This window comes from Schistocerca serialis, chromosome 6 (genome assembly GCF_023864345.2).
Source record: "Schistocerca serialis cubense isolate TAMUIC-IGC-003099 chromosome 6, iqSchSeri2.2, whole genome shotgun sequence".
Lineage (NCBI taxonomy): Eukaryota > Metazoa > Arthropoda > Insecta > Orthoptera > Acrididae > Schistocerca > Schistocerca serialis.
In genome coordinates, this window is record NC_064643.1 from 293,544,179 (window position 1) to 293,557,076 (window position 12,898).

Genomic DNA, 12,898 nt, shown 5'->3' on the forward strand with positions numbered 1-12,898 from the left:
TATATATAAATGAGCTAGTAGATAGTGTCAGAAGTTCCATGCAGCTTCCCCAGAATGAGCAGGCAGCAGGAGACACCCAAAACACCAGCTACCCTGTGTTCGCCTTGAAAGTGTAAAATGTTATTTCTGGGAATAAATACCACTTTGACGGAGAAAGTGCCAAAGAAACTGGTATAGGCATGCATATTCAAATGCTGAGACATGTAAACAGGCAGAATATGGGCCCGAAGTGATCAAAGCCTATAGAAGACAAAAAGTGTCTGGCACAGTTGTTAGATCAGTTACTGGCAGTTTATCAAGATTTACGTGAGTCTGAATTTGGTATTATAGTCGGCACACAAGCGATGGAACACAGCATCTCCGAGGTAGCGGTGAAGTGGGGATGATGCTGTAGTATACAGAGAAGTTGCAACATTAGAAAATTGCAGCGAAATGAAGGAAGATCTGCAGCGGATAGGCACTTGGTGCAGGGAGTAACAACTGACCCTTAACACAGACAAATGTAATGTACTGCGAATACATAGAAAGAAGGGTCCTTTATTGTACGATTATATGATAGCGGAACAAACACGTAGCAGTTACTTCTGTAAAATATCTGGGAGTATGCTTGCGGAACAATTTGAAGTGGAATGATCATATAAAACTAATTGTTGGTAAGGCGGGTGCCAGGTTGAGATTCATTGGGACAGTCCTTAGAAAATGTAGTCCATCAACAAAGGAGGTGGCTTACAAAACACTCGTTCAACCTATTCTTGAGTATTGCTCATCAGTGTGGGATCCGTACCAGGTCGGGTTGACAGAGAGAGAGAAGGTTCAAAGAAGAGCGGCGCGTTTCGTCACAGGGTTATTTGGTAAGCGTGATAGTGTTGTGGAGATGTTTAGCAAACTCAAGTGGCAGACTCTTCAAGAGAGGCGCTCTGCATCATGGTGTAGCTTGCTGTCCGGGTTTCGAGAGGGTGCATTTCTGGATGAGGTATCGAATATATTGCTTCCCCCTACTTATACCTCCCGAGGAGATCGCGAATGTAAAATAAGAGAGATTCGAGTGCGCATGGAGGCTTTCCAACAGTCGTTCTTCCCACGAACCATACACGAGTGGAACAGGAAAGGGAGGTAACGACAGTGGCACGCAAAGTGCCCTCCGTCACACACCACTGGATGGCTTGCGGAGTATAAATGTAGATGTAGAACCAATGGGTATTTAGCACAGCACTGGTTGATAGCCTGAAGACTATTCAGGGACACATGGATGATTAAGAATGCTCGTCAGTGCAAGACTGATCATTAAGACCACCAATTCTGCAGTGGATACACTGCATCTGTTTGGTGGGGAGTGTAGTTCACTGCAACTTGCACGTGTGGAGGCAAAACTGGTTCATCCATGGACCACAGTACCATCAATGTACAGAACTTCCGAAACCAGAAATGCATCGATGATGGCCAGCAGCAGGCATCAAAACTCTGTGGGGCCAACAGAGTCTTTCAGTCAAAAGGAAAGGTTGAGACAAATCCAACAACATGGTACAACCATGGAGCATGTACAAACACCCCTGACAGGAGGCAATATTGGGTCAAGTCAGAGTTCTGAGCATAGACACTGTGCGAACTGCGCACGGCTCCAGTCCTGGGCCTCTGTTATGGGGGAGTGGATCCTCCTACCACAAAAACGGTTGGTTGGTTGTTGGAGTTAAAAGAGTCCACACTGCGAGATCATCAGTCCCTTCATTCTATATGTATCGAACCAGGAAAAATCCGCTGAGAAATGATTTTATCATACGACCATTTCACAAGTGTACCATGAGTATCAGGAAATCTCCAGCTTCACTGTGGCCAGAAAAATATCCGGCACGAGTGGGACTAATGAAGACTGAAGAGAATCGTTCAACATGACAGAAGAGCAACTCTTCCACAAATTGCTGCAGATTTCAATGTTGGGCCATCAACAAATGCCACCGTGTGAACCATTCAATGAAACATCATCGATATGGGTTTTCGGAGCCAAAGACCCACTTGTGTACCCTTGACGACTGCACAACACAAAGCTTTATGCCTCGCCTGGGCCCGTCAACACTGACATTGGACTGTTGATGATTAGAAACATGTTTCCTGGTCGGACAAGTCTCATTTCAAATTGTAGCGAGCGGATGGACGTGTATGGGTATGGGGACAACCTCATGAATCCATGGACCCCGTATGTCCGCAGTGGACTGTTCAAGATGGTGGAGGCTCTGTGGGGCACGGGCAGTTGGAGTGATATGGGACCCCTGATGCATCTAGACATGACTCTGACAGGTGACATGTACATAAGCATCCTGTCTGATCACCTGCATCCATTCATGTCCATTGTGCATTCCGAAGGACTTGGGCAATTCCAGAAGGACAATGCGACATCCCACACGTCCACAATTGCTACAGAATGGCTCCAGGAACACTGTTCTGAGTTTTAACACTTCCGCTGCCCACAAAACTCCCCAGACATGAACATTATTGAGCATATCTGGGAAGCCTTACAACATGCTGTTCAGAAGAGATCTCCACCCCCTCGCACTCTTACAGATTTATGGGCAGCCCTGCAGGATTCATGCTGCCAATTCCCTCCAGCACTACTTCAGACATTAGTAAAATCCGTGCCACGTAGTACTGCAGCACTTCTGCACACTCCCAGGGGCTCTGAACGATATTAAGCAGGTGTACCACTTTCTTTGGCTCTTCAGTGTATTTCCAACTGACTGTGAGTTGTCTATCAATATTACAGGTGAAGAATCTGGAAGAGCATGCCTAATATGGACAGCCAGAAGAAAGGAGCACTCCACTAGGATGTGATCTATTATGTACAAAGCTATGCAACCATAATGTGCAGGAAGTCTGTTGCATAAAATAAAACTAAGGTTAATCTGTTATTATCAATGTGGACACAAAGTCGTATTCCTCCTGGGATGAACAGAAGCTAGGGCACAACACAGCAGCAGTCTCCTTGACAGTGTGGTGTTTACTTGAGGGGCAATAGCCCACCAGACAATGCTCCATTTCCACGTGAGGAGAGGTCTTATTTGCAACTACAAAACTATGCTTCGGATCATCAAAGTGAATGTTCAGCAAATAATTGCTTCTCTAGCCAAAAGTAAGCTAGTTCATTCCTTGGGATATCTATGTGACTTGGGACCCAGAGAGAGACAATTGAGCAGGCAGTACACCAAAGATCAGACAGAAAGTCAGGAGCATCAAAGAGCGACAAGAGTAACACAAGTCAATAGCCTGGAGGCTGCTCATTGATTCACCACAAATTAACATGTAATTGAGAGACATCTGTTTCATAAAATGTAGGACTCTGTTAAGGGTTATCAACTCCACCACAGAAACACTGTACATTAATGGCAACGAAAGTTGTTCCTGGGCACAAGAAATATAAAGGCATATCCTGGCCTGTCCATGATTTTAGAGCCACCAATGTACATGATAATAGTAACCTGCTACTCCTGAAGAACTGAAAGAAGCCGATACCAAAAGGTCATGTGGGCAACAAACTTCAGGTCCTTGAAATAAGTCAGTGCTAATTTGTGGCCTGGAGTGCAGGAAAATAAACACAAGAAGCACATTCTGATGATCCCACCTGAGGGCAAGTGGTAATTGGTCATGCCCCTCATACACAAAAAGAACGGTAAGCTTGATTATCAGGAAACTGTTGAATCGAGAATGCTAAAGTGAGCTAGACTTTGTTGGAATTGAAGAGGGAAAATCCCCACTTCAGCAAGGAGACTGCCTATGACTTGTCCAGAAGGCCTCAGTGGCCAGTGTCACTTCATGATGATGTACTGGATCTTGTCCAGAAGGTGCCAGTGGCCAATCTTACTTCACGGTGACGGACTGGATCCAATAATTTTAAAGTAGGTTGTGTTACTCAGCCATAAATCTGAAAACCATAGTCTAGTCAAAGAGGAACGGGCAAGAAAGAAGACAGCACTAAGCTTGGAAGCCATGCAAAAGGATCCAAGCGAGGCTTTACAGATGGCCTTACAGATGGTGCCTTGGTGCTGGCATCCAGCTCTGGTTACAGATTGGGAGCTATATCAAACATAAAAGTCACTGAGAAACAGTGCAGTGGTGACCAACAATTTGATGGAAGTCAATGGCCCACTGATGGCAATGAAGAGCATAACACCCACAGCGCAGAGCCTTGCAGAACACCACTCTCGTGGACCTATGGGGAGTTGAGTGATGTACCAATGCAAACCCAAAATAACCAGCGGAATAAAAACTGACGAAGTCACTAAGAAGCCTTGAAAGCCCCAGTCATGGAGAATAAGTAATGTGATGGCGCCAAGAAGTGTTGTCTGACTTATGTACATCAAAAATGACTGCAATGAGGTGCTGGTGTTTAGAAAAAGCCATCTACTTCCTGTTCCAAGCTAATCACATGACCAGTTGTGGATCGTCCCTCCCAAAACACACACTGATGGGTGATCAAAAGGCCCTGCAATTCAAGGATCCAGTATAATCATTGGGCTACCATCCTTTCATGCAGTTTCCAGAGTATGTTGGTGAAGCTAGTGTGTGGTGGCTGTAAATGGATGTACAGTTTTTGTCAAGTTTAAAAAGTGGAACAATGATACTACCTTGCCATTGCAAAGGGAAAATATTTTCTAGGAAATATGGCTGAAGACCCGGAGTAGATGAACTCTTTGAGTAGACGAAATCTTTGACTAACATTCAGATGTTGGATGATCTGTTTATGTGTCGAATCAGGGCATGAGGTCACATCGAGTGATGAATCAAGAGCCTGATGCGGACCCCAACCAGTGACAGGTTCATTACATAAGTCTGCATGATTTAGGGAGGGTGGGGTAAAGAATATTGAGCTGTATGTCTTCTACTTCTAGTCGTTTATGCATCTGAAAGGTTGGCATGCACGAACAGGATGCTGGTGCTGCCACAAAGTGGACTGCAAGATGTTGAGCAAGAACCGATGCACTGGCACAAATACCACCACGAAGGCAAAGGCTCACATGGTTGCGCTCAAGAGAAGGTTGTGCTCAAGCACGGGAAGTGTGCACATCACTGTTACTGTGCAATATCCGAGCTTGGCCAGAAGATGAGCTGTGATGCTGTGCTCAAGCTGTGGCATGACAAAAAGTGAATTGTCATGTGTCGTTATTGCAACACAGCAAAACTGTCATGTTCTCATGCCACAGCATGCGTAGAAACAGCCAGAAGAAGAAAGTAGATGCTGACACCCAAACCTCTAGATGTCAGATTGATACCAAATTTTGTGTGTAGACAGAGTATCAACCAAAACACCAATTTAGTTTCTGCTGTGTGCTGTTGTCGAAAGAACATTTGTAAATGGTAACTGAAAGTAACACCAGAACTACGGAGTGTAAGGAAAGCCTATCTGTAAGTTATGAATGGGAAGATATCCAGTAGATGAGCTGTTAGAGCGTCAGATTGTCATTCTAAAGGTTCACAGATCGAAACCCCTGATGTCAACTTTTTTAACAGTTTACGTGTGAAACTGTAGTATGGGAGAACATTTTTGTGGCACGTAAAACGACATTTCGGAGTTTGTAGCAATTTCCTTTTCACAGTCTGCTTTCACTCCATTAGTTGAAAGTAGCAAACCTATAGTGTACATTTGCATAGATAACACCACACCTATCTATACAAATGTACTCTATGGGTTTGCTGCTTTCAACCAACGGCAAAAGCAGATGGCCAAAAGAACATTGCTACAAACTCTAAAATGTCGTTCTATACGTCAGAAAATTTTTCTCTGATATCACAATTTTACACATAAAAAAAAAAAATCGCCATCAGTGGGTTTTGAACTCAGGAACTTCAATACAACTATTTAACACTCTACCAGTTCGCCTACCAGCGATCTTCATAGTCACCACTCACAATGTTTGGTACCAATCTGAGTGTCTTGACATCTGGAGGTTTGGGTGTGAGAAGAAGCTTCTGACAGAACAACCCACAATATATGCGGAACAGAAGCATGAGAGCCTCATGCGGTTGTCCCCTCTCTTCATGTTCAGTGCAGCAGAGGGTTGTGGACAGAGCTGTGTGATGTTATGGCTAACTGCAGCACAGACAAAGTTCATGTAGACTCTATCGACTCAGGCGACATCATGTAGCTGCAGGCAAAGAGCACGGTCAACCTCCGTGCACTCATGGGCGGGTTAGCCACCTACATCATTGATCCACCTACTGTGAAGAAAATGACGATGCCAAAACAGCGTGAGAAGCTATCCCAGGCTCTCCTCAGGGGACTGCCTTGGATATGCGCCAAGAGACAGTTGAAGAGGAGCTGTTACTTGCCAGATTCTGGGGCACAACTGTAAAGCTGCACAACTGGCAGAATAAGATGATCATCATAGTGCAAACTGCAGAAGATGGTGGTGACTTCTTCGGACTAAGGAAGCTCTTCGGCTTTCCTGTGACTGCCAAAGCTCTCCCCCTTATCATGGATGATGAGCCCCAGTGCTTTAGGTGCCAAGCTGAGGGGCATGTGGACAAATACTACGACAACTTACTGCAGGGCGTCAAGTGCACTGGCATGCACGTCACTCGCACCTGCAACAGAAATGAGACGAGGCCCCAACTTGTACTCACTGCAGTGGGCCACATGTGGAGAACTGGCATAGCTGTCTGGCCTTCGCTGGTGAGGGCTGTGTTGAAGACAAGCTGCAAATGAAGAAGAAGTGACATCGGTGCCATAAGCGCCACCATATGACAATGGAACTGAGAGGCGAGAAGGCAGCTACCACTGCCCACAGGCGGTCGGAATACTGCGCTAGTGAGACTGGTGTGGCGGACCAGCCATTGGTGCTGACACAGCAGGTGCCACAAGGTCATGCTGACGGCCGCAGCATAGAAAGCGACAGTGGCCTTCACAGTCACCACAAAAGTGTAGAGAGCAGCTCTAAAGGCTGCCTTGTCTACGGAGGAGGAGGAGGCCTTCCACCAGCTGCAGCAATTAAATGTGCAGCTCACACACAACCTCTGTGCATACACCACAGAAGAAGAGATGGCACCTGCCGCTACTCCCTCACGAAGCAGCCGGTGGAGTAACGCAGAGCAGCAGACATACCGAAGAAGAACCCTGCCATTATGTGACTGTACAGCTCCGGGCACTTGGCTACATCGCATGTCTACGAGATAACAATGAATGATCTGGGCCTTCCCCCACATCCAGTCACCACCGATGCAGCAGGGGGCTCACACAGCTCTCGCAGCAAAACACTGTGCTGCAGTACAGAATCGGACTGACCACTTTATGATGAGCTGGTGGCTATGACACAGTATCTGCTTGCATGATACCCACAAACTACAAACGAAACCTACCCTTGCATGATCTGATATGGGCAGAAAGAAATCCACTACTGCTCTTACTAAGCAGTCCGGACTATCGCAGAGGTTTTTTCCTCTTGGCACTTGCCTTCGCATTTTATCCCCCTCTACCCTTGAAACCGCTATCCTTTGTTCATTTTTCGTTCACCATCTACCCACTCAATGCAACTGTGTTAGTGGATAATCCTATCAAGAAGGATGGATAAAATCACAGCCCCACATCCAATGAAGTCCTCTATTAGTAACTAACAAATACAGGGTGATAGTAGATCTGTTGAGATGGTCAGCAAGTTGGTGTGCATGTGGAGGGGCTCCACCGTACCTTCTTAATGTGTTTAATTAGATAGCAAGCCTTAGTGCAAAGCCTCTTAAAACTGAGGAGGGTTGTCTCAGAAGGATGTCGCTCGAGATGTTGCAGTACCCTCCTACGATCCTAAGTGGCTGTTCCATGTTTATCAACCATGGCACTGGCTAGTGGCGGAGGGGCACCTGTAGAGAGGGGAGCAACAATTCCAGCAGCATTGGCAATTGGGTCAGACACATCTCCCAGAACCTCATCAATGCACTGACGGGCAAAGGTGGCTGCAGATTTGCAGTTCGCTCTTCGAAGAACCTAACCTAGTAAGTACACTGTACAAATGTACACCTAGAGGTTTTTGTTAAATTGTTGATATACAACATGAAAAGCAGCATTAACCATATCATATGCAATCTCCAAGATGCACCTCCAACAATATTCACATATGAAGTAGACTAATGAATCGAAAATTTTATGTCCCACTACAAATCATATGCGAATTTTCAATATTTATGAATCAAATACAGAGAAAATTAACATATTGGACCCTACTTCTGTTTTTCGTATATTATGTATGATAAATGTACATTATACGCACCAAGATCGTTCAATAATACATGTTTCCGGAATTAGCCTTGCAGTTTTAGTTACTACACCCAAAAGTTGATTAAATATGGAGTGAATATACACATCAGGCTATGCTACAGATAACCAGTTACCACAACCTTTATTTTGCACTCACATTCATTGGCTTTCCCAGCTCACAAATCACCTAACCTACCTTAGACTGCAAGCTATATTACAGATCACTGTCGCCATAGCCAAGAGTTCAGAGAGGGTCTACTACCATTACCTCATCAAAATATGATGGGGCATCAATGTTTTACACTACAAGGAAGCCATCGTGGAACTAAATTGCATCCCAATATGGGTAAGTTTCAGTAGCATTCTTTGAATGCGAGTACAAAAAACTGAACAATGAACACAAAAGTTTATCGACCCTCTACTCAGCTACTGACGGGGAAGCCTCTGCCTACGTATTCCTAATACTAATACACAAAAGATATTGTTATCAAACGAAAGTATCTGTCACAAAACAGTGTTGAGACAGTGAGCACAAACTGGTAGATTTCACATAAATTTTGCAAACTGTCAATATTCATCAGTTATACTAAAACCCACACATAATTTTTTCTCCAACTAAGAATATTATGCATGTATTTTTTTACAGTGATACTTACAACAGTTCAAAGTAAATGAGACAGGACAACTTCTCTACAAATCATTAGACCTTCATTGTGGTTTTGAATAGTGGTAGACCACCAATTACTATTAAAAAGGGCAACAGTTTGTATTTATGTTGTTTGTTAACTAAAGGCCACAGATATAAAAGTTCAACTGAAACAATACAGAACAACGTTCAACACTGTCACTTACATTGGAGTCATACACAATAGAACAATTTCAACCATGTTTTTGTTGGTGGAATACCAATGGAATTATGGTGAAGACAGCAATGCAACAAATAACAGTACTTTATTCTCAAGGCAATCAGCACCATCGACAATGGATAAAATATGGATAACACTCCTTACGGAACCATTAAAATACATCGAAAAAGTAATGTCTCCCGATCCTCAAACTAGTAGCCTATGGGTTCATACCTAAGAGGTGTTTTCCAAAACTTCAACGCTTCTGTTAATGAAACCTTCCGAGACATCATATATGTGAACAAAAATAGGTAAATGAGATCAAAATATCTCCGCGTTGTTGCCTTCCCCGTACTGGTCTGCAAACAAATGCGACATTACACTAAAATCGTGACGAGATACGACTGACGTCCACCATATAAATATACCTGTTAAAGTGAAAATGATGCAAAGTTATAACTCACCTTTTCGTCGCTCTGTTTACTAGCTCCTCTCCTCTATCAAAGAAATAGAGAAATGCCCTTCTAAAAGCATCGAACATTATGACGCCGTCTTGAACTTGGTCAGGTTCTCACAGTTTAAGAAGAACATGCCCAAAATGAAACAGGTATATTCCAGGTTTCACAATACCAATTAACAGGCGTTTACACAAAACTCAAATATTAAACATACAAGGTTCATTATAAACATAACATCTCGCCATTTTCATACTTTCAAACATGCTTCATCTCGGAGCACAGATGTACATTTGTGCGCCACCTAAGGGCGCCTTTATTATCTCTGCGTATTTATCATTTTAAAAAAGCAGCAATATGTTTAAATAAAATTAATTATCGCAGCAAAAAATGGCGCCTGGATTCTATATAATAGCTTTTCAAATTCTGCTTTGTTAAATTCAGTCTCTATGCAATTTCCAACCAGAGGACGCTAACTCATTGGAGGACGCTAAGGCCTTGAACACACTAGTATAGTATACAAATTCTTTCGTGTATCTAGCCAGTGTTTACAGACGATAGAGCGATTTTGTATGGAGAGAGTTGAGAGACAATTATTGTCTATAGATACGCTTTTCCAACAAAATCACAGAACCTTTGGCTCCCGTTTGAAATGAATGACATAAGACAATTCTCAGACACTGTTGCGTGACATTTCGCACTTGGACATGTTTGTCGACGTACCCTCCAGCTGCTCTCTTTGCACCGAGGGAAACGCTGCGTAGGTTTTACGTTGTTATTATTTCACTTATTGTTAAACATCACTTATGAAGATGTGGCCAACGGAGGAATGAAGTGTTGCGACTGACAGAAGATTTTCATACGGCATCATGCCTGTGGGAAGTCAATACTTCCGAATATTAATATCGCAACAAGAAGATACTGATTATTGAAAAGCTGGACAAGAAATATAAAGTATCAGTGAGTGATGCTGAAAAAATCCAGACTCTGAAAAACAGCTTTTCATTGGAACATAATAAATGTAATCAGACGAAGGAGAGTGGGGCATCGTCTGTAAACAACGCTGGGTTCCCAAACGAACACCTGTTATTTCTCCTGCAAGGTTCAGAATTTGTAAAAAAAATCTGCAAAATGTGGAAGATAAAAATAATAAGACGGTAACTATGTTTGTTGAAACTAATGATGAAACTATGGCACTAGGTTAATGGCAAGATAATTCACTTTTAGTATTCAACGATTTCATTCTTGAAAATCAAGATGTAGTTGGAGAATATTTTAACAGAGGAAGACATAAATGAATAGATTATTGTTATTTAGCTCAGACATATTCAAAAATACCAAAAGTTAGTAAAGAATAATCTAAATTTTTAAAATATTTTTAGACAAGCAGATGCAAATTTAAATCACATTGATCAGGTGATTGTTGGTGATTATTTAAAATTTGATGGTTTTAAATACATGTGTAATAAAATTTGGAATGATCAGGTTGGATTTTGTACACCGAATATGACTAGGAAAAATAATGAAAGGAAATAAATATATCATATAAAAGATTTCCTTTTTAAATGAGCACTTTAAAAAGCGATATTGCATATCTATTAGAAAAATATGCTGAGCGTATTTTACTTGAACATAAAAAAGAATTTAAAGAATCTCTTGACTATGTAATAGAATACGAAAAAAATGGGCAGCATTATAATAATTGTCCTTGGGCTAGTGAAGAAGCTAAATGTGGGCCAGATACATGTGGTGGTGATTTTTTTTTTGATAAGAGTAAAATCAGAAAGCATTATCTTACTAATTTTTATAAATCCATATATAAAAATAAATTTCATTAATGTTTTTTATCCTTAGTATATGTTTTCGAAATTTGACACAGAGGTTGATACAAAGCTAATCCAAATAGAAAAGAAATTAAAGTATTGTAAGAAGGATTCAAGTCTGGAAAAAAACAACCAAGAACAGAATATGAAATATATTAAAAAGTAGATCAACCTGTTATTAATGCAATTGAAAAAGTTAAAGAAGGAATCGAAAGTTTAGGTGATACTGTACTGGAGCTATTGAAGCAAATAGAAAGATTGGAAAACAAATGGTTCCATACCATCACAGACATTTACAAGGATCTGAGATGTACCAGGATATGTAAGTCCAAAGTACAAATGGTCTGATTAGCATTCTGCTTTGCATTACTAAACAATAAATGAACCAGAAATACAAGAAGAAATATGAATACAAGAAGAAGTATGAATAAGAGAGTAAAGATAGGAAAAAGATAGCTCAAGCTGAATGTGAAAGTAGAAAACAAATATAAGTGAAAGAACTTTACAGTATATTAACCATGGTGAAGATAAAGAATTGGATTGAAAACTGTTGGTATGTTTAAATATGTTGGTAATTTACATGTAAACTTGGCGGCAGATACCTGTTGGTGGTATAGAATATGCAGATACAGATGGATGAATGAATCTGTTACCTAAAACAAAGATAAGTATAGATGTTCTGGGCGAAAAATTTGATGCTGTCGATTTATCAAATTATACAGATATACTATTCAGTTTAGGAATATTATATTCTGATAATAATCCAAGTAAAATAAGATCAAATAAATGTAGAAAACACATAACTTTGATGAAAGCAATTGGTGGAGATTATTTTCCAAAATTAAGGCAACCACTTGCAAGTTCAGATGTTTCAGATGCAAAAAAGGTGAAGATTTAAGAAAAAATTATAGAAATAAAAGTTAATATATTTGAATGAATGATGTTAGAGATTTAATCGATAGATTAGTAGTTATTCATGGAGAAGAATTAGCTGGAAATAAAAATTAATGTAATGAAAAAGTGGGAATAACACAAATGCTAGGAAATAACTTTAGTGATTATATTATCAGCAATCCAAAAGGAATTCCATATTGATTAGATTTTTGAATAACCCATCATACACATTCTGGCAAAGCGAAAATTATGAAAAAGGATGAGTTGACACATTAATTAATAAATAACCTTTTGAAATTCATCTACCTGGTTATACATTTTGTGACCCAAGCACAAAATTAGATGAAAGATTAGCTACAGGAGATCAAAGAATAAATTCACTAGATGATACTGAACATAGAGATAAAAAGATTTAGAGAAAAGACAGGAAGAATATAAACGACTTAATTTAGTTGCAAAAAAATCTTCTCATGCATCAATTGGAGAAAAATTAGCTGCAACAGAGGTTAGAGGAATAATGTATGGTAAAAGTAAATGAGTATGGGCTTATATCTAGATGATAATGGTTGGACTATAAAAATATTAATCCTTGTGAAAATTTTGTCTATGTAAATGAATAACTTCAGCACTGATAATACTTTCTTACCCAGT

General features: G+C 41.0%; 1 protein-coding gene across 2 annotated transcripts in view; it reads right to left on the reverse strand.

Annotated features, from left to right (window-relative positions):
* Positions 1-10,152, reverse strand: part of LOC126484161 (sentrin-specific protease 1-like) — a 144,185-nt gene extending 134,033 nt beyond the window's left edge. Inside the window, exons 1-2 of one of the 2 annotated variants that reach the window (XM_050107560.1) lie at positions 9,540-10,152; positions 9,310-9,434 (exon numbers count right to left, since the gene is read on the reverse strand). In XM_050107560.1, the coding sequence (XP_049963517.1) occupies positions 9,310-9,368 (59 nt within the window). In that variant the 5' untranslated portion in view covers positions 9,369-9,434; positions 9,540-10,152. The remainder of the gene's footprint in view (positions 1-9,309; positions 9,435-9,539) is intronic. The other variant, XM_050107559.1, reaches the window with a different exon arrangement.
* Positions 10,153-12,898: the final 2,746 nt, after the last annotated feature.